Source organism: Pithys albifrons, chromosome 3 (genome assembly GCF_047495875.1).
Source record: "Pithys albifrons albifrons isolate INPA30051 chromosome 3, PitAlb_v1, whole genome shotgun sequence".
In the NCBI taxonomy this organism is placed as follows: domain Eukaryota; kingdom Metazoa; phylum Chordata; class Aves; order Passeriformes; family Thamnophilidae; genus Pithys; species Pithys albifrons.
Window position 1 is genome coordinate 60822344 of NC_092460.1, and position 22380 is coordinate 60844723.

The 22380-nt window shown below is 37.2% G+C and overlaps 1 protein-coding gene across 7 annotated transcripts in view; it reads left to right on the top strand.

The window, feature by feature from the left end:
- PPFIA2 (PTPRF interacting protein alpha 2) overlaps positions 1–22380 on the top strand; it is a 317857-nt gene that overhangs the window by 176192 nt on the left and 119285 nt on the right. For all 7 annotated transcript variants that reach the window (XM_071552149.1, XM_071552142.1, XM_071552144.1 and 4 more), the window contains one exon: positions 19849–19950. In XM_071552149.1, coding sequence (XP_071408250.1) covers positions 19849–19950 — 102 coding nt within the window. The remainder of the gene's footprint in view (positions 1–19848; positions 19951–22380) is intronic.

The window sequence follows — 22380 nt, forward strand, 5'->3', positions numbered from 1 at the left end:
TGAAGTGCATGTACACCAATGCACGCAGTATGGGAAACAAACAAGAGGAGCTGGAAGCCATAGTGCAGCAGGAAAACTATGACATAGTTGCTGTCACAGAAACATGGTGGGATGACTCACATGACTGGAGTGCTGCTATGGGGGGCTACAAGCTCTTCAGAAAGGACAGGCAGGGAAGGAGAGGTGGAGGGGTGGCTTTATATGTTAGAGAGTCTCTTCTGTTGAAGTTGAGGTCAGCAGTGACAAGGTTGAGTGCCTGTGGGCCAGAATCAGGGGCAAGGCCAACAAGGCTGACACCCTTGTGGGAGTCTGTTACAGACTGCCCAACCAGGATGATGAAGGAGATGAATTGTTCTACAAGCAGCTGGTGGATGTCTCAAAATCTTCAGCCCTTGTTCTTGTGGGTGACTTTAACCTGCCAGATATCTGCTGGGAGCTTCATACTGCAGAGAAGAGGCAGTCAAGGAGGTTCCTGGAGTGTATAGAGGACAATTTCCTTCATGAACTGGTAAATGAGCCTATCAGGGGTAAGGCCCCAGTAGACCTACTGTTTACAAACAGAGAGGGGCTGGTAGATGATGTAGTGGTTGGAGGCCGCCTGGGGCATAGTGACCATGAAATAATAGAATTTTCAGTCCTCAGGGATGTAAGGAGAGCCACCATTAAAACCTCTACTTTGGACTTCCGGAGAGCAGATTTTGGCCTATTCAAAAAACTGATTCAGAGTATCCCCTGGGAAACAACCCTTAAAGGCAAGGGGGTCCAGGAGGATTGGACATGTTTTAAGAAGGAAATTTTGAATGCACAGCAACAGGCTGTCCCAGTGTGCCGAAAGGCCAGCCAGAGGGGAAGACGGCCAGCTTGGTTAAATAGGGAGATTCTGCAAGAAATCAGGGATAAAAAGAAAGTTTACAGACTATGGAAGAAAGGGCTGGCTACTTATGAAGAATATACAGATAGAGCTAGGTCATACAGGAAAAAAATTAGGGAAAGAAAAGTGAAATTTGAAGTAAATTTGGCTATTTCAGTTAGGGATAACAAAAAGTCCTTTTATAAATACATTAATAACAAAAGGAGGGGCAAGGAAAACCTCCATTCTCTGTTGGACTTGAAGGGAAATATAGCTAAGGAAGATGAGGAGAAGGCTGAGGTACTTAACACCTACTTTGCCTCACTTTTCACCAGTTGGACAGGTGGCCCTCAAGACAACTGGCCTCTGGAGCTGGTAGACAGGGAGAGGGAGCTGAATAGCCCTCCTGTATTCCAGGAGGAAATAGTTACTGACTTAAATAGTTACTCTCAGCATTTGATTTATCTCTCCACGGGAGATCTTATGACTACATTGCAACTAGAGGCATGACTGAAGCAACTATAACTATACTTAAACTTACCTTCATACAGCTAGCTGAAGTTATCATTCTACAAAAGTCATACCTATAGTTAGGTTTCTGAAAGTATGTTCTCATAGGTCCATATGGAAACCTGAGCTGATAACTTTTGACTGCTTTACCCTGCTAAATTTAGTCTATATTAGGTATACATTTTAGGGTGCACCCGTGCATCTCTTGTCAAGAGTCAGCATGGCCCTCAAGACAACTGGCCTCTGGAGCTGGTAGACAGGGAGAGGGAGCTGAATAGCCCTTCTGTATTCCAGGAGGATATAGTTACTGACTTACTGAGCCAGCTGGATCCTAACAAGTCTATGGGACCAGATGGGATCCATCCCAGGGTGATGAAGGAGCTGGCAGAAGAGCTTGCCAAACCGCTCTCCATCATCTTCCAACAGTCCTGGCTCTCTGGGGAGGTCCCAGATGACTGGAGGTTGGCGAATGTCACCCCAATCCACAAAAAGGGCTGCAAGCAGGACCCTGGCAACTACAGGCCTGTCAGCCTGACCTCCGTGCCTGGCAGGGTTATGGAGCAGTTCATCCTGAGTGCAATCACACAGCACCTTCAGGGTGGACAAGGGATTAGACCCAGCCAGCATGGGTTTAGGAGGGGCAGGTCCTGTCTGACCAACCTGATCTCTTTTTACGATCAGATGACCCACCTGGTGGATGAGGGGAAGACTGTGGACGTGGTTTATCTGGACTTCAGCAAGGCCTTTGACACTGTCTCCCATAATATACTCCTGGAAAAGCTGGTAGCCCATGGCCTGGACAAGTGTACCCTCTCCTGGATTAAGAGCTGGCTGGAGGGTCGGACCCAGAGAGTGCTGGTGAACGGAGCTGCATCCAGCTGGCGGCCGGTCACTAGTGGTGTTCCCCAGGGGTCTGTATTGGGTCCAGTCCTGTTTAACATCTTTATTGATGATTTAGATGAGGGGATTGACTCCACCATCAGCAAATTTGCTGATGACACCAAGCTGGGAGGGAGTGTCGATCTGCTGGAAGGCAGGAGGACTCTGCAGAGGGATCTGGATAGACTTGAGAGATGGGCTGATTCCAATGGGATGAAGTTCAACAAGGCCAAGTGCCGGGTCCTGCAGTTTGGCCACAACAACCCCCTGCAGTGCTACAGGCTGGGCACAGAGTGGCTGGAGAGCAGCCAGGCAGAAAGGGACCTTGGAGTATTAATTGACAGGAAGCTCAACATGAGCCAACAGTGTGCCCAGGTGGCCAAGAAGGCCAGTGGGATCCTGTCCTGTATCAAAAATAGCGTGGCCAGCAGGACCAGGGAAGTGATCCTTCCCCTGTACTTTGCGTTGGTGAGGCCACACCTTGAGTACTGTGTTCAGTTCAGAAAGGATATTGAGGTGCTGGAGCGAGTTCAGAGAAGAGCAACAAGGCTGGTGAAGGGACTGGAGCACAAGCCCTATGGGGAGAGGCTGAAGGAGCTGGGGTTGTTTAGCCTGGAGAAGAGGAGGCTCAGAGGTGACCTTATCACTGTGTATAACTACCTGAAGGGAAGTTCTAGCCAGGTGGGGGCTGGTCTCTTCTCCCAGGCACTCAGCAATAGGACAAGGGGGCAAGGGCTTAAGCTCTGCCAGGGGAAATTTAAGTTGGATATCAGAAAAAAATTCTTTCCAGAGAGAGTAATCAGGCATTGGAATGGGCTGCCCAGAGAGGTGGTGGATTCACCATCCCTAGAGATTTTTAAACGCAGATTGGACGTGGTGCTGAGTGCCATGATCTAGTAAATGGACTAGAGTTGGACCAAGAGTTGGACTCGATGTTCTTGGAGGTCTTTTCCAATCCAATCGATTCTATGATTCTATATGTGCATCTCTCCCCTTTTCCTTAACAAGTCCAGATGACCACATTCAGATAACAAAGCTGAAGTTTGTAAAATTCACCCTTTTGGTCAAGTCTTCAGGAATACAGAAGTCCTAATATGGAAATTTCATCAGTAGATAAACAAAAATATGATGCTTCACAGGGGAAAGGTGAAGAAGATGTCAGTCATATAAATAATTCCTTCTATTACATCATTAATTCTCTGATAAAATAAAGATTTGATTTTAAAAATACTATCCAATTATTACAGAGTTAGAGAATAGCTTAACAGAAATGAAACTTGTCATTTATATTTAAAATCTAAGATGTGTATCTGAAGACCTGGTTACGACTGCATGCACATATCTTCATACCATTGTACATAAGCTACCAAATAACAGGCAAATACAATTTTTTAACTCTCCGCATAATTTGTATGAAAATGCAAATCAGGCTGACTGGCTTCCTGAGGCAAAGCAAAAGGTAAAACTTTATGCAAAGCTCAACATGATCAGAGGGCAAGGATATTTTCAAGTACTTCTATTTCAGCAGTTATAGGTTTGCTTGTCTATGTATATAAAGTGAAAAAAAAAAAAGGATAGCTTTTTTATCCCCTGTATTTTTGTAAGGTGTGCTCATGTGGTTCTCATACTTGACATTTTCTGGCTGAGGAAGTGTTTTGATGCCAGTGCTATGCTTGAGGTTTATTTCTGGTTTGGAGTGTTTCTTTTTTTGTGTGTTTCATAAAAGACCTAAAAGGGGGTAATGAACATTGAAATGTTGTCACTGTATTTTAATTAATTTAATCTTTTTTCCCCCACTGCATGCTGTTGGAAAGTAACTCAAAAATTTTAAGAAACTGTACTTTTCTTAGCTATCCAATTACTCTCTCCCACATTAGAATACATTGCTTTCTTAGTAAATAAGTCATAGATATTTCACTTGAAATAAAAAATAACTTCCTCATCACATTGGTAATAAAGTTTTGAATGAGAAAAACTGAAAATGGAAATGTTAGATAAGACACAACTTTACAGAATGTTGAAAATCTCCTGATGCAAAAAAGATGAGAAGGAAAAGAGGCACTGCGAGGTGTTTCCTTCAGTTCTATGTGTACTGATTTTCGCGCATTCCAGGAGTGCTAAAATAGATGACTACCTGCATAGAAACCTTCAAGACATTTAGTAATGCAATGATTATATGTTAAATACAGTGCAGGCAGCAAGACTTTTGGTGGACAAAATCAGACTTTTAGTTCATCAAGCAGGTCAAGACACTACAAGGTGCTCTGCCCAAGTTTACTGAAACATTTATTGCCTTTCCAAACTGTTAGGTGGTTTGGCACCCAGGGAGGGCTTTTTCCTGCCAGTTTACCCTCAGATAGTTTACAGACATGCTGTGAGATAGCCATGGTACCTTTGAGAGAGCTGAAGGTGGGCTGAGTTGAGCACTGCATGGCTGGACAGTGTTTTATGGGCAGCCAGGATGCAGACGTCAGAGTTAGCTTCTACTTTGTTTCTTGTGTCTGGGATTCTTCCATTTCTCCTTTTCACAGCCTTTGTTAAACAGTATAAATTGGCAAGTACTAAGCTAGATGTCTGCCTAAAACAGATTTACCCAACATTGTTTTTATGATGCCTATATACTAAATATATTAATAGACATTTACCTTTTTGTCATGACACCGATTTTAGGGCTTCAGAATCTCTAAATCAAAGTTTGCAAAGTGTAGTATAGTATGATTGCTGTAATTAATAGTCTTCTTCACTACACTTAGCCAACTTCCACTGCAGTTTTAATAAGTAGAAAAGCACATACATTCCCTAGAGAGTGGAGAATTAGTGAGGTATCATTCAACAACATTCTTGTTGTTTTGAAAAATCCTGGGTTTATGATCAGGACATTTATTTTCTTGTGAGTGGCATGATGCAATACTGTAGCCATATTTAACTATGTACCATGTCCCACTTCTCCTGGAATACTTCTTTACAACTATGAAAAATGTTTCCCTTTTACTAAGGACCTAAAAGGCAAATGTTTAACACAAATACCATAGAGTTTTGTTGGCAACTTATGCAATCAAATAACTGTTCAGTCTCACCAACCTTAAACTACTACTGAAAAGACTGTCCTCTATTAAGTTTTGCTTCTAACTGAATTCTAGTATCCTCTTGGATAGAGTGATCTCTTTTTTCTCAGTTTTCTCACATGATGACATTCTTTCTTCTTAGAGATGCCAAATAGTTGGTGACTGAAGAGATGTTCCTTTATTTTGTTTACTTTAATTTGCTTTCTGTTCTGTTGGAGAGACACTTCCTTAATATTTACATATTTACCTTCATCTTTTGCCCATTTGCAACATTTGGAAACCTGACAGAGAAAGATGATTGAGCAAGTTAATTTCTTTTATCTATTGCTTATCAGTTTATTAGGTGTTCTGGCTTAAAGGTAAACCAGCAGGAGAAACAAGCCCAACATGAAAGAGATTTCAGAGTTACAATTTAATAAAAAAATTACAATAAATGCAATGGCACAAAGAGAAATTGGTTTTAACCCACAAACCCCAGAAGTACAACCCAGAACCCTTCAGCACAAACACAATGCGGTTTGTTAGCCCCTATGTTGAGACCCACATGGTTCCCCCAAATCCAAAGTAAAATGAGTTGAAAAACCTGTTGGTACAGATGACAGTCACAGCCTGATTGAGAGTGATGGTCGCAGTCCTGTTGAGGTTCTGCTCCTCCTCTGGATCTGGCAAAATGGTTCCTGAAGTCCCCAAACCCCAAGATTATATACCCTCTGGTTCAGGTGGAACCACCCAGTACCTCCCCCAGGGCAAGGAGTTCCACAATTGGTGATCTCACTCTGTGAGTCATGGGGTATTTTTGGAATTATTGATGGCCCATTAGCAGGCATGACCCCTCAGCCTGGGTGTGGAGGTGCTAACAACTTCCTGGAGGAGAGTTATTACAGCTGTTATCTCACAGGCTTCTTTCACATGCAGCTTACACCTGAGGGGTCAGGTGTGCCCTAGGCAGCTGCTGCAAATGTTCCATTGCTAACAGTTCATGAGTAAAGACATAGAGAGTTGTAGAATACACAGCTTTGGTCACACCCACACAGTGATAAACTGGTCCCAGCTTGCTGAACTAGGAAATCAGGGCAGGCACAGAGTTTAAAACAGAGCCACCATCATGGCTACTTTGAGAATACTTAGACCTAACAATCTCATTTGTAAGTGCTGGCACTTAATAATGTTATGTATGTATGTTATGGCGTCATAATCTCATCCACTGCTACTGAAATGGGAAAGGTACCAGAGTAAGTCATCCTGGCTTGAGATGGAGGAAAAACTGGCTGGATGAGAGCTGCCTGTAACCTCATGGACTCTGACTGGTTGTCTGTTCTGCTACAGTAAAAATTTTGCTTTTAAGTTCCTATGATTTTCAATTATAAATTGGTTTCAAAGAATTGATATGTTGGTCTAGGGATTGACTTTTTAGAAGCTGAATCCTTCAAAGTTTTTCCACGGTTGTGATTGAGTTTGATTTCTTTGCATATGCAGGCTTCAGAAGGAGGGATATCAGTGCAAAAGGAGAATATAGCTGTAGGGGTTTGGTGCACAGTGAACTGTTATAGTACCCTGAGCTTTAGCACATGATTAGTAATGTATTGTGGTTGCTCCCTTGGGGGTTGTCATAAGAAATAAACCCAGCCAATTTAGGAAAAATAGAACATTATATGATTTAACAATATTGTATGAGAATGAATAGTTATGCAAAAAACCTGGAAATATTTATGAAGTTACAGTAATAATGCATTTCAACAGCTGGTAATTATCATCATGCTCTGCAACAAGAGTTCATCTTCTGTTGAATTTCTGGTGTTTGCCTGTGTTTGGATGTTTATTTCTTGTTTATATAATTGGCTTGGTTCTGGAAATATGCTGTAAATAATTATACCTGGGGAAAATATATATTTAACATACACTTTTTATATGTTGCTAGTTTGGATTTGGATTTGGTTTGGATTGGGTTTTTTGTTTTTTTTGGTTTGTTGGTTCTTTTTTTAATTCTGAATATTGGGAGTGAGAACATACTGGGGAAATAAAAATCATAAAATGATTATTATACAGTAAAATGCAAGAAGTTTGTGCAGTACTACTATGCAGTGGATCTGACAGATGTATTATAGGGGTAGTAAGAATGAGGCTATATGTATTCTGCTTCACAGGACAGGCATACTATAAGCGTGGATTGTTTGTTGCAAATACACCAGAGTTTCTGAGAATCAGTATTATTAAAATCATGTTTTCTATTTCTCCTGACATCAACTACTGCAAATGCAGAGTGATAAAAAAAGACTAAGTTATAGTCTACCTGTGTATGAGATTTAAATATATTTGGTGAAAATATTTAATAATCTCTGTGGGTGTACCTGTGAATGAGCACATATTTCACTTGAACACTACCTTAGAAAGATAATTTTTATTTTGTCTCCTCTTCATATGACTCTGTTATATCTTGTGGTGGTAGCTGTAATCCTAAACTGAGCTTTCCTGAACAAAAGACCTCAAAGCGGCCGCATATACTCTGTCTTGAACATTATCATGTGTGTTTATTTAGCTATCAGTAGATAACTAACACAGTGCAGTGAAAGGGGACAGATGTAACATTGAATTGGTAGTAATGTAGTAGGATAATGAACTTCAAACAGAAACAGGAGCTCTGCAGCATCTCAAAGGCAACTAGAGTCGTTTGAAGTGTAACTTTTGTTTAGAGCACTATACCCAGATTAGCAAATTTGATTTAATTTTCAAAGTGGCAATTGCACTTCAAACAAACCCAGTTGTTTCTGAAGTATGTGTGTGAAGATCAGGTAGCAAACCTTCCTCTAACACAGCCTTGTAGTAATTACTTTAAATGGAACTTTAAAAGTAAATAAATGTCTGTGTTTGTTGATTTCAGAATTTTGCCTTTTATGGAGAAACATGGATAGTGTTATGTGGAGTCATCTAAGTAATATGAAAAATGAGCAAAATTTTCTTGTCATTCATATATTGTGTAACATTTATGTGAGGTGATCATACACATATGTGGCTAGGTCTGGCAAAACATGCAAAAAAACTCAAGGATGTGCACGCATTTGTGATCAGAAGATATAACTCACCACTTCTTAGAAGTATCCTTCTGGTAGTAATGCTGTTCTCCAGTATTGCACAAGCACCACCCACATGATTAAGGACTAAATAACAAAATGTGGACAAAGGTGCATGAATTGCCTGGGTTCTGAGCAGAATCAGCCTCTGGACCACCTATTCAGTGGGCCGCTAAAAATTTGATAGCTAATGAGGCTGTATTTTGGTGTAAATATATTATTTATTGATCACAGTCACTGGAGTCCTACAGAGTTCTTGCTTAGCAGTATTTTTCTTATATGTGGGACTACTACTTGTACCCAGGAGTATGCTGTGTATAGAAAATGTAATTTATACTTTTTTCTTCTTTCCTGAATTCAACACGTTATTGAACATCAGTGAAAATATCCTTTCATTAATATTTATCATTTAGTCTGTTTTTCTGAAATCAAAAAGACTCTGTTGATTTTGCTGATTCATTATAATCAAAATCCTTTATGATAAAAATATTTTAACTACTGGTGTTTATCAACTTCTTTCTTCAGTGAAAGGTTTACTCTCTACATTTTCAGAGTTGAAAAACCTCATCAATTATTCTGTAGTTGTTGGGGTTTTTTTTTAAAAATGCAAGTATCTGAATGTTAACATCATTTTAGGATATTTTATTAGTCTTTATTTTCAATACATGAGGCACAGATGTTAGTCAGAGTGTTGTTGCTTGTGTGATTTCCATAGAATATGCCATTTCTTAATTTGGTGTTCTTGCCATCTGTAACTGCATTGTGTATTTTTCCTCAAGACAAAGTCTATGTCAGTAATTACCAATTCATCATATTTACTGATGAGGAAAATCTGATACTAATTATCTTGTTTTCTCCAGTCAAGTTTTTAAATTTCATTACAATAGTATAGACAAAATGACAGATTGCTGCTAAAAATCCCAGTACATAAAACAAAGTTTGAGAAAATTCTAATGTTACTAATATTATACCAAAAAAAAAAACCCAACAAAACAAACCCAAGCACAAAATGTTCTATTGGATTGCTGGAAAGAGCAAAATTGGGATTTCTTGGTGAGATAAATATTTGTACTTTGTGGATATTAAATAACTGTGTGGACTAACTGGAAAGAGGGCAAGTCAACATATGAAGAAAAAGTCACATGTTTTCAGTTATCAAACATGGCATAAATTATCTACAGCAGACACATCAAGATAGTACGATGTGTAAATGCAGTATCATCATAGAAGTCAATATGTACTGTAGTCATCTAAGTTAAAGGATCCACAAATAAAAAGTAAAGTGGAATTCACAGCCATGAAACTGTATATATATGGATTCCTTGTCATAGATGCAAAAAATGGGAATATTTTCCAAATGTTATTTTTTCCACCTTCATTCTGTAAAACAAGACCATAAACCCTCATAAACAGTAATCTCAATTGTCACTGAAAGATGTCTGTACACAATTCCTGCACAGCCAGGTTTGTTGTTTAATTATTCTTAGAGGGTTTTCCTAATGCTGCCCTGAACTACTTTGGCTCCAATTTAACCTTATTGTGACTCTGGACATTTGTCTGGTCTTCCCCAAGAAACAAATTGCTACAGTTCAACACTAGCACGTGGAAGAATGGGATAATTACTACCAATTTATATTTGTTATTTCCACCATTTTTTCTGAGGAGCTAGTGGGGTAGCAAAATGATTGCCACCAGTGTTACCAATTGTAAAGTGATTCCTGATCACAAGCTTTATTTGGGAATTTTATTGACATCTTTCACTAAAGCTTTAGTTCTGCTGGGACAGGTCAGACCAGAAGCAGTAATATGCAGTGTAGAGGAGGTGGCTTTCCTCGTTGCCTTTATAGAAGCCCTATATAGGAAAAAAAAATGGAATTCAAAGTGCAGTTCCTTTCAACCCAGAAGATATATATGTAGCCATGATGGATCAATCGCATTTAAAAATATGTTCATTTTCCTTGCTGTTCTTGGGTGACCAGCTTGGATATTGAAAATCTAATATTAGAATACTCAAGGATAAGTTAGCAATTAATCTTGCCAGGAAAAAGATCAGGTGCAGTTTATGTGAAGAGATCAGTTGGTGAATCAAGTCAGTTAGTAGACCAGATTTTGCACAAATCTTTTTCAAATAGAAAGAAGAAAAACTTGATGATTTTTTGCTAAGAGTCCAGTATGATTAATATTGCCAAGTTTGGGGATTATTCAAAATAACGGAATTAAGCATGTTTGCATTTTCTTCACCCTTCTCCTTTTCTGTAGTTTTACATTGAGTAAATTCATAAAAAAAGTGGGAAACTGCATAACAGAAAAAATCAGGCCAAAAATGATTATTTTTTAAGTATATTTAAATTATTAAATTATTTCATTTCTGTTCTTTAGCATAAATTCTGAAAGGGGAAAAATATTTTTCTGTGGAAGGAAGGGTGTATTCTAAATCAGAATGGCAGACTTGTTGACTTATTATTAACAACTGATTGTGTGATCTTGAATAAAATTTACCCAGAGACAATGCTGAGGAAGAAGAGGAGACAAGTGTCAGGACAGTTACACAAAATGAAGGAGAAGGAAAGTCACTCTGTATTTTGTCAAGTTTGCCTGGAGGAAAACAACAAGTTGCTGTGTGGATAAGCAAATCGAAGCTAGAGAAGTAAAGAGTTTGAAGAGTGAGTCAGGGATGCTAAAAATCAACTAGACCAGTAGGCTGGAATTGGCACAAAAATAAGCTGTGCATTCCTTATTTAACATTATAATACTAGACCTATTCTATTCACTGGTAAGTATATGATGCTTCTTATAGTCCACCCTTCATACACCCTCTCTGTCAGGATTTATTTTAAGTTTTTTCTTAGGGCCATGCACTGACCTCAATCTGCCTTATAATGAGAGTTGTATGTATGCACTGATCTGCTGAAGCCATTGTACAGTCTGTAAAGCACTTTGATAATTTGCATATTGTCCAGGCTTATTCTCTTTCTAAATTTGTGTTTATTTTAAATTGGGGTGGGAGGTGGCGGGGAGGGAAGTAGGATGATAAGCATAAAATAAAACTGTCTGCTGGCTATGGGAGGTTGTGGTGTCATAATTCAATGCAGGAATTTATTCTGCACTTATGATACTGCTCTGTGACCATTTCACATATTTTAATATTTAATTATCAGGAAAAATCTATAACTGATTAATTGAAATAAAATCAATCCCATTTTCCTTAAAATTATTTTGAAAATTAGTCATAGTCTGTAATTTGAGAGCATATTTTTCTCTTTCTATTTATTGAAAGATGAATTTCTAAATGTGGAGGAATAAACTGTCATCAGTCCTGATGCAGTGCAATATTTGATCAATCAAAGCATAGTAGTAGAAATATCTGTTAAAAAAGTCTTGGAAATAATACACTTGGAAATAATAATATATTCTAGTTTGTCACATAACTATATCTGCAAATTATCTAGATACTTTTAGAAAAAGTAAATATGTATAGCTGTAAAACAAAGGCATTAATTATTAAATGGATAAAAAGTTGGTGATGTAATTTCCCTTATTATACAGCTAACTCACTTCTATACTTCAGTAGCATGATTGGAAGACAAAATCGCTACAGCCCCAACTAACAACACTTTCATCCCACTTCTGAAAAGTGTGCTGCTACAGTGTTTCACATGAGTAACATTTCTACAAAATACAGTCCAGTGTATATAGTAAGACATTCTGAAATAGGACTAATTAGTACACACTTTGAGCCAGTCTGCAGTTTCATCCCACACTGTATATAACATTATGAGCTGTTTAAAAGTCACCTGAATTACAAATTCTGCTTTATTATGTTTCCAGATGTTTGAATGATGTTTTATCCCGTCCCTTTTCTGTAATAGTATGACAGATGTTTAATTGGATTGTAGATTCTCTGTGCCTGTGTTCCCATCAGTCAGGAGCAAAGCTCTAAAGATACAACTAGTGCTATTTTCAAAGTAACAGGACATGTTACTGTCATTCACTGTGATATCTATCCCAAACTGAACCTAGTTTGTATGATCTGCAAAACAAAAGATCTTTAAATTTTCCACCTGCCTTTTATTAAGGGTGAAAAAAAGAGACTGAGTTAATTCTTGTTCAAAATATGAGAGAATGATTCTGGTTTTGTATAATTGGCTACATTATAGTCATAAAAAAGTAGGCTATATTTTTATAGGTTTTTAAATTTTCATGTTTTTAGAATGGATGGAGGCTGTCAAGCCCTTTTTCAGCCTTAAACTTTGTTGCTTCTTACTAGGGATGACAAATAAATAATGTCAATTTTTTATCTTTTTTGTCATCTACTACCTTGTCCTTTTTTAAGCTTTTGTGAACTCACATTTCATAATGAGAAGATACTCACAGAACACAAGAAATTTTGGATAAAGAAAATTTGGTTTCTGATTCTATCATGTCTTTTTTATTTGTTCTTCTAATTCATTATTGGTGTTTTAATGGAGAATGAATTTTAGTGATCACTACACAACAGATAATACACAGCACCAAATCTAAATTACTTAAACAGAGGAACTGGGAAAACATTAATCAGCCAGGTACATACTTTATTCAGATGTGTTCCAGAAAAAAAGTTCAACTGTGATAAAACCAGGAATGTCAACTGGACACTTTTTAACTGATGTAATGTAAAATTCCATTTTTGCATGAGAATTTTTCAAGCTAATTTGGGGAAATAAAGGAGCAGAAGTTTGTGTTTGGCTATTTGGCACTGATTAGAGAGTTATACATGGGTCATTGCTTGTCGTTGTACTGCAAAATCCACATAAATTATATTCATTATTGCCCTACTTTGAAGGGAAAACTATCATGCCAGATTTGTGCCTATGTCTTCTGTAGTGTCAGATTTATTCCTGAAGTAATCCTGTGTGAGAAGGTCATTGTCAGAAACTGAGCCATTGTCATTATACTCATGTTGCTATGGAGATTCACTTTGACTTAAAAAATCTGGGGGAATTAATCTTTATATGGCAAGCATGTACTCTAGTAGCAAAATTGGGCAGATTACACCATAGGTCCTGACAGTGGTTTCTTCTTCCCATTATCTTTAAATTTATCTAGAAAGACTGTCACATCAACTAACATGTAAATAGATTCACTTAAAGCTACACCAAAATATGTATATCCATTCAATATATTTGAATGACCTTAATCAGATATATGAATTTTATTGAGTATAATCCTCAGTTCTCTATTATTATTTTTTATCTTTTATAGAAACAAGTTTTTGGGGGTTTGTTTTGGGGGGTTTTAAGGTACTGAAAGAGTATTCAAGGGATTTTCTTTTTGCTTAAAAAGCAGTTGTATCTCTCTTACCTTGGAACCACAGTCATGATGGTAAATTATTCATTCACAGTAGCAGGCTGTGCACAGAGGCTACACTAGATTGAGATGATTTCTTCTACTCAGAAGGGGATGATTGAATAAGTAAATATTTGCAAAACTCAGTTCAAAATCTCATGTAGGTTCAAGTGAGTATTTAAGGAAGGAATTCCTTCTTGATAGAAAGCTGTCACAGTTCTCCATTTGTCAAATTTTATGTTCAGTGAATGCATTGGAATTATTAATTTTTGCAGATGTTAACATGGGTTATGAACCTCTGAAAAGTGTTTTCTTTCTTTCAAGGAGCACTGACTGTGTTTCTGTGTAGGTAAATGTCTTATGTATCTCAAAATTTCAGTCAGTGTCCACATTTCTTAAAAAAAAAAAAAAAGAATTAAAAAAGGGGTCACAAGTCCACTCTGTTACTGAGTTAGTTCTCTTTCTTACATAATAGAAATTTCATGTTCTTATAGAGTAGCTGAGTTTGGAAAAGACCTCTGAAATAATCAAGTCCAATTGTTAACCCAGCACTGCCAAGTCTACCACTAAACCATGTCCCTAAGTGCCTCATCCACACATTTTTTGAACAGTAGTGATTCCACCATTTCCCTGCTTAGCCTGGTTTCTAATATCCAGTCTATACCTCCCACAGCGCAAGTCTTCATCTTTCTTTGTGAATTAATGGAACTGTAACATTGTGACACTTAACCACACTTCCCACATTTTAGATTTCTGCAGAGCACTAAGCAGCCCAAATCAGTCTCAGGAGTTCCTTACTGGTTTGAAGCACAATTAGTTGCTCTGGAAGAACCAGTGTAAGAGGCACTCTCTGTAAGAGACACTGAGATCACACCTGAGGAAAAGCACCTTATTCTCTGTCTGTGCAAACATGGTGCGAGTCAAAGAAACACTCAGTTCATATTAGAGCTACAGTATTTCAACATGATGTGGCCAACCCACATCATATTTTTATTGTATAATATACTACTGGTGTCAATTTTTCTTAGAGGGATGGTAAAACTTTAGTCCAGTGCATTGAAAATGTGTAAAAGAGAGACTAAATCAATTTTGTTTACATTTATTTGTGGAAAAGTACAGAAAACACTCTATGCAAACAACATCATAGTGCAAACTACTCTGATATTTTTAAGAGATTAATTTATAGACTGCTCTACAATTTTGAAAGTTTTTCTTTTTTATGTATGAAGAGACCAAAATTTTAGTCCTAAAATCCAGATTTCTGGTTTTTTGCCAGGGTCCTGTTACAATGTAGTATTTCAGGGATGTGTTTTCCAACCAAAACTTGTGTGCAAATGAGCTCTCATTTTGAGCAGTGATGTAACTATGAACATTTCAGACAACTGACACCAAAACCATGTGTCTAAATCATAGAATGGCCTGGGTTAGAAGGAACATTAAAGATCATCTAGTTCCAAACCCTCCACCAAAGGCAGGATGCCTTGCTCTAGACCAGGGTGCTCAGAGCCCCATCCCACCTGGCCTTGAACACTTCAGGGGTGAGTCAAATCTTTCATTCAACCTAGTTTAGAATCAAGGAATAATATTATGTCTCCTCTGTTGAAAGATGTTAAATAATTAATCACAATCAGAATTTTTAAGTGTCATGTCTTGTTAATAAGAGTCAGCAAGGATGAAGTCTATATGCTGGCAAAATTACTAAAATAAATACTTGGTCATTTCAAAGGTGTGGAGAATTTCTAACAATATTTTCAATGAAGGAATAAGAAAAGAAAGAAGGTGCTTTTTTTATTATTCCCACAAAATTGGATTGGATGAAAACAAATTAAAAGTTAGAACTCTGAGGGAATTGTAGTAGATACTGATTTCCTTTAAATGAATTACATCTAAACTTGCAGGAAAGCAAATCTGTTGACATAACTTATGCTGAATGTAAAATGAGAATTATAAAACCCTACCATTCTTTTTCTCTGCAGAGATTAGTTCATTCATTCATTCCTGAAATTGACCATGGTTCAAACATGGAAAATCCAGAGGAGGAGATTTTAAGCTGAATCTCCTCAGCGTCTCTTAAATTGAATTTTATGGATCTTCAATTTATTTATTTTTACTAATATTACAAAATTACTATTTTATTTCAGTATTTTTTTTCTGGGGATGATGAGAAAGTATTTTCATTTCAGCTCTATCTGGACTGGATTGTAAACCGAACAGTTGAGCATCACAGCTATGAGATCTCATAATTTCTGTGGCATACTTTCAGCTTGGAGACTAGTTTTATCTGTTTTATGCATATTTGGTAATAAAAAAATAACACTTGCAGGCCTTTCCTGGGAACAAGCAAGGAAAGCAGCAGTTCTTGAGCTGTTCCCTAGAAGCAAAAATGTATTGGCAAGAGAGCTGTAGTATTATGCCCCCCCTGCCCAGTCCTGCTGCCGGCACATCTGGCAACTCTGCCAGCCTTCCTATCCCAGTGGTATCCCTCTCTCTCAGGCACCCTCCAGCCTCTGCTCCAACTGTATTTCGGCTGCTTTACCAGGGAAAGTCCTTGACTTTTATTTGTTTGTAAAGCCTAGTGGTCCTTTCAGTGGCTACAAATTTCTGTTGAATTGGTTTTCAAGTCTTAGCATTGTAGCCCAAGTATTAAAAGAGTAACAGCAGATAAGATAGGCTGTGATGTTATTTTTATTCAGATGGAGCAAGCAATGGTCTTTCTCAGGTTGTTTATCATGAAAAACCCCCCAAACCTGTTAACATCTTGATTTCATGGTATACTACAAATATAATCCAATGAACTGAATAATTTTCATAGAGTTTTAATTCATTTCAGTTCTTAATTTGCTTTATAGCCACACAACTTCTATATAAGTTTTAAGAGTGCAGTTGTGCCTGTCAAACTGTATTAGTTATGCAACAGATGTTGCCTTCAGGGCTCCCAAAGTATAACTGACTGTCGTGGTCACTGACCATGCAAGATTTCTGCTGCAAGCAGTAAATCCAGATGACTGTATTCCCTCGATCCCTGTATATATAGGAGGGAAATGCATGAACAGAGGTCATTATCATCACATGTTATTTCTTACATAACTGTATGTCATGGTTAAAAAAACCTGCTTTGCTTTGTGTAGAAACTGTGGGAAAAACGTTTCCTTGAGTGCTGGTCAAATCTCAGGGATAGCTTCGATAAAAAGTGTGTATTTAAAATAAGTTTTATGTGTGTTTTTGAAGCATTAGTTTAAAAACAAGTTGTGAGGTGTTATCCTACTTATTAATTCATCAAACCAAGTGTGACAGAAATAATAATTTGCAAAGCTCTAGAGCAAACTCAATTTTTCTTGTAGACTTTCCCTGTAAAAGGCTTATGATATAAATACAAGAAATAAAGCCCTCTTTCTGTCATTATTTAATTCAGAGAATTCAAAGCTCTTGATGACTGAGCAGGCTGGAGTGCTTCAATTGAAGTTGGCCACTTAAGGTCCAGACACATGAAGAAGTGACTGTTTGTTGTAAATGCTGATACTGCAGGTATGTCAGAAGCACAGAAATTTCAGAGAGCAGCAGCAACTGATTAATTAAAAGACTTGAAGGAGCCAGGTCAGTGACTCAATTAAGAACGTCTAAAACACTGGACACAGGTAGCCCAGCTATTATTAATCTAAGCTGAAGGTATTTCGAGGCTGATATGATGTTGTAAGGGACTCTGAGTAATTATTTGCTTTTAACCAAGTTAAAACTTATGCTGATGACCAAAAGAATATCCCTAAGAATAAACTTCATGCTGCTCAGCAAACTAGTAGGAACTTCATTCCTTAATTATTTGAGATTATATTGACTAAAGCATTAGGAACTGTACTGCTGGGAGCAGGCTTGCCTTGTCACAGTAAAGATGTACCATTTGATAAACTTGTATCTTTTTCTGTTTTCAAGGAAAGCATCAAAAGCATGTTATCAGACTGCTTTGCCTTACTGTAGTTTGGAACTTGAATTGTAAGTCACCAGATGATATTATCCTTTCCACCACCTGTCACCCATCCGGATGCCCAAGCATATGCCAAAATGTCTATTTTAATTCCAGCTGAAACAATACAAAGAAATGAGAAAACATAAATAGCAACAACATAGCACATAGATTAAGTTTATTCTGTGAGACTGTCGAAGTATTGTAGACACTTATCCATATGTATAAATTTTATGTAAATTAGTAACAAGGGTTCCAGCCTTTAGCGCTATAGAGGAGTATGCGTGGTTTTGTACTTCAAAATTCTGATGCAATCTGACTTGAGATCATTTGCTTTCTGTTAAATATGGTATTTTTATTCAGTGTGTAACATTACTTATAACTTTAAGGACAGGAGTTTTATAAACAAAATTCTGTCCAGAATAACACTGCTGGACTGGCAGTTTCTGAATCCTAGATTTAGACCTACAGGTAGAAGTTTTAAGGATACTTTTGAAAACTGAAGGAGGTGTTTGGCAATTTAAATCTCATTCTAACAGCTAAGCTAAAGGCTTTAACATGAAAGTATACTGTGTAGCCTTAAATGTACCTGACCAGTAGGATGTAAAAAGCAAATACTGATTAGGAAGTATGACACAAAATATCATGTTATGGTTCATGTGATCAATAGCTGGTATCTAAAACAAAATCCATTGAGGATATCAGAATAACACTTTCCTTCTTACCATGCAATTTGCTTGGAGGTTTACTGTGAATCCAGTTCCAGCTGCTGAAAAATGAAAAACAAACGCACCCTTAATTACATGTTGTCAGAATATCACTTGAAATTTGTTTGAATACTTTTTAATATATAAGACCATATATCATTAACTGTTCAGAAACTTGACTGAAACAGAATGAGCCTACAAATGCCCACCAAACTTCTTTTGATCAGCTCTTTAATTCGGATAAAAGCTGGTTTCTGCAGCTTGAGCAGAAGCAGCAAACCAAGCTCTTTTGAGATCATCGCTAGCTTCTGTCTTAAATAAGTAGATTTAGTCTTAGCTTCATCCTACTCACTGATAAGATAAACCACCTGGACATGTTTTTTTCTTAGAGTGCTTTCTTTTGCAGGGCAATTTAACTCTGTGCTTGTGGGCTGGTGGGTGTTCTTAAGCACTTGCTGTTTCGGTCAAACTAAAATTAATTCTATTTAAAATTTGTATATGTCTTTGTTAAGCAGCAATGTTGTTCATCAAGACATCCTTTTTTTAAGACACATTCACAAATTTTAAAGGCTATTCATCCTTTACCTTACCCTTTTCATGAGACATGTAGCATCCTTTTGCTGTAAAGGATAAATGTAACCACTACATTTCAGTACATCTTGTGCCTGTCAAAAATAGACACATATGGAGTGAAACCTTTTCATTATTGAAATTAATGATAACTCTATGACTGCACTTTATTTAGACAAAAATTTATGTGCATTGTTAAGAGTACATCAATGGTAACATCGAGACATTTTAAAAGAAATTTGGACAACTGAAAGATGTGTTTTTCAGAATATTTATTAGTTTCATATAAAGAACTTCACATTGGAAGCAACTTAAAATCCAGTTTCATTTTAAGTTGTTGATTCATAGGAAACATTCTAACAAACATATTGTTCTGAGTCATCACAGCCTTTCACTGTAATGCCTAAAGGCATTTTAATAGTTAAATTCAAAATTAAGTATTTTTTCACAACACATGTATTACTTATGTTGATCTGATATTAGATTGATTTTGATCAGTGAATACCTTAACTTTTTTCTCCCATGCCATATTGCAAAGACTGCTTTACAGAGAGGCAAGAACACTTGCTAAGAGGGTATGTTGAGTTGAACCTCATTATGTGTGAAATGTGGTGTCTCTGTTGCTAAGAAATTGGTCTATTTTGTTCTTTTTCTAGTGTGATTCTGGTAGCTTATGTATGGGTGATGTTGCCACCATCTTGAACCTTCTTTTGTTTCTAAACTTAAATCAGTAGTTGCCTTTAATTAGATATATCTTGACTTGAAATGGTTTTGGTAGATGCTGAAGCTTACATATGCTATCTTAGTTTGCGTTGATGATTTCTAATTACTCAAATCCTCAAAATCTAGAATGCATATGGATTATTCTAGTACTTACATGGTGAGTAACTTCATATATATATTTTTTTTTTTACAGGAATTTGCTGCACTGACAAAAGAATTAAATGCATGCAGGGAACAGTTGCTTGAGAAAGAGGAGGAAATTTCAGAACTAAAAGCTGAAAGAAATAACACAAGAGTAAGTATGCAGCAAAGCTTTTTTGTGGATATCATGTGTATGTAAACTTATATAAAAATTTAGATCTTTATTTGTCTAAATAAGGAGACAGAATTCCAGCATTTTAATCAGTAAATGTGTCTTTAAATGTTCTACGTCGCAGGATGTATCTACTGTGTTGCGGTCCTGGAGGAAACGGGAGTATTAGCCAGATATATTACAAACATAGCAGATTTTGTATATAATATAATAAGGTCATTCAGTTTAAATGTTTTCTAAAACACAAGACTTATGCAGCCTTCCAAGCCCCAGGACCTGCCTAAGTAGCCTGCACATATCTTCATCTCTTATCAAGGCAAAAGAAAGGTTACAACAGACCCAGTTTTCCCTTGGATTTGATCTGAATAAGGATGAAATGAAGGCTGCCACACATACCACAGGCAGTCTGTTGTTTAGTGTAGGTGCAGCCATGTGACCCTTGAAGTAAATGTAATTTGCCATACAGCTGAGTGGGGATTTCACCCTGAAATTTATCATGTTCTACTTCAATCAGAAGATGTTATTCTGTCTGGGAACAAGAATATGTGACAGTACCTTCTGAAATTTCTCCAATGATGCACAGGATTGTTTTCAGAATAAAATAATTTGCACATAAAAGTCTCTGGGCAAAAGCAGGGAAGAAGGTAGCAGAGAAGGCTTTATGGTGTTTGTGGAAAGGTGTGAGGAGAGAGATGGAGTAGTCTCAGATCATATGGGAGTCAGGCTGGTAATGACCATGTGGAATAGATCTCAGGTTGAATACCGAGGGTGTTTTCTCAAATCCATATTTCATTGTTCTATGATCTCTAACTCTTCCTGTTTTCCCCCTATTAATAAACCAATAGCACTTTGGATGCTCAGATAACACCTTTCCTTAGTCAGCTAATTTGCATTCTGAGGGGAATTTAATAATGTGTATGCCAAAAGAATTGAGAGAGGGCCTTTCTCCCTCCCTTTTTCTGTCCAACTCTAGTACCAGGGTGCCATAGACTTCAGAAATCCAAGGAAGGGCATACGATACAGATGCCTACAAAGAGGCAAAAAGCCAACCCATATGCCTCCGTGGTATCCTTGAGGTGCAGGAGGTGACCACATTTAGCACAAAATTCTTAGAGGTGATGGGTTTGGAAAATGTGATGGCAAAGAGAGATGAGACCTGCTTTTTCTCACATGATTGCCACATATTCTGAGCAGTTCAAAATAACATCCACAAAAATAGAATTAATTAATTAATTAGTTTGGAGAAGCATGTAGGAGTTGCACTGCATTTTATAGCTTTAGCAAACCATCTCAGCTACAAATTGGAAGACTTTCTAAGTCTGGTTAAATTATCAGTAACTTCTACATGTGTCAGTCATTTTAGTTTTTAATGTAAAATGCTTTATCCATTCACTGCAAAGCCCATTGCACACCAACTTTAGTGTATTAAAACTGACTGTACCAATACGTAGTGTGAGTCTGTTATAAGCGGTGCAGACTAGCAAAAATTCCAAGACAGCCAGTACCAAAGATAGTCACTTGCCAAACAACTGTGAGAGAAAAGAAAGATGACTCAAAATCAAGTCATCTCCTGAGTCAAATTGGTCTCTGTCACAGGTTCATTCCTTGGAGAACAAGAAGCTTAAAGGTCATCCATTCTTATGTTTCTTGTGTTATGTAAAAGAAAAATTGGTAAGAGATTTTCCAGGAGAACTAATATCAACAAATGAGAGTTATAGAGTGTGATAATCCTTGCAGTCTAAATTAGTAATCACTAACAGTGTGTTTTCAAAATGAGGATGAAGGTTGGTATTGAAGATCAAAATATTTAGGCTATGAAAAGATATAGGAAATGCAGGAGATGTTACAGGAAACAAGAGGGAGAAAAAAATTCAGACAAACCTTACCCTGACCTTTAGCATTTTCATTCATAAGTTTTCACCCCATCATGTCATATACATGCTTTTTCCAGGCTTTAAGCTGCCAGATACTACATTAGTTACCAGAGCCTGCTGTAGTAGTCGTGCTGTATTTTATAGAAACACTTATTTTACAGAAAAGATGAGCATTTTAGACATAAAGCTGTTGTCTTCAACATATAGTCTCAATGACAGGTTAGTGATGAATTTCTAGCAATATTCATTGTGAAGGCATTGCCTATATAGAGGCACTTTTGCAAACTGCAATGCAAAACAGCATTAATATCTTTGTAAGAAAAGAAGTTGCTCCAAAACTTTTCTGTAAATTTAAAAAATATTCTGATAAAGTAATAATATTTGGAGGACTACTGATACACCTTCTTAATGAGGAAATTAAGTGTTTTTTTCTCATACATAGTCCAACTAATGCTTCTTTCATCCATCCCTCTAATGTTCACATTTAATCCAGCTCTAGCTAGGCTAAAGGCAAGCTGGCTTACCTGACCTGACCTCC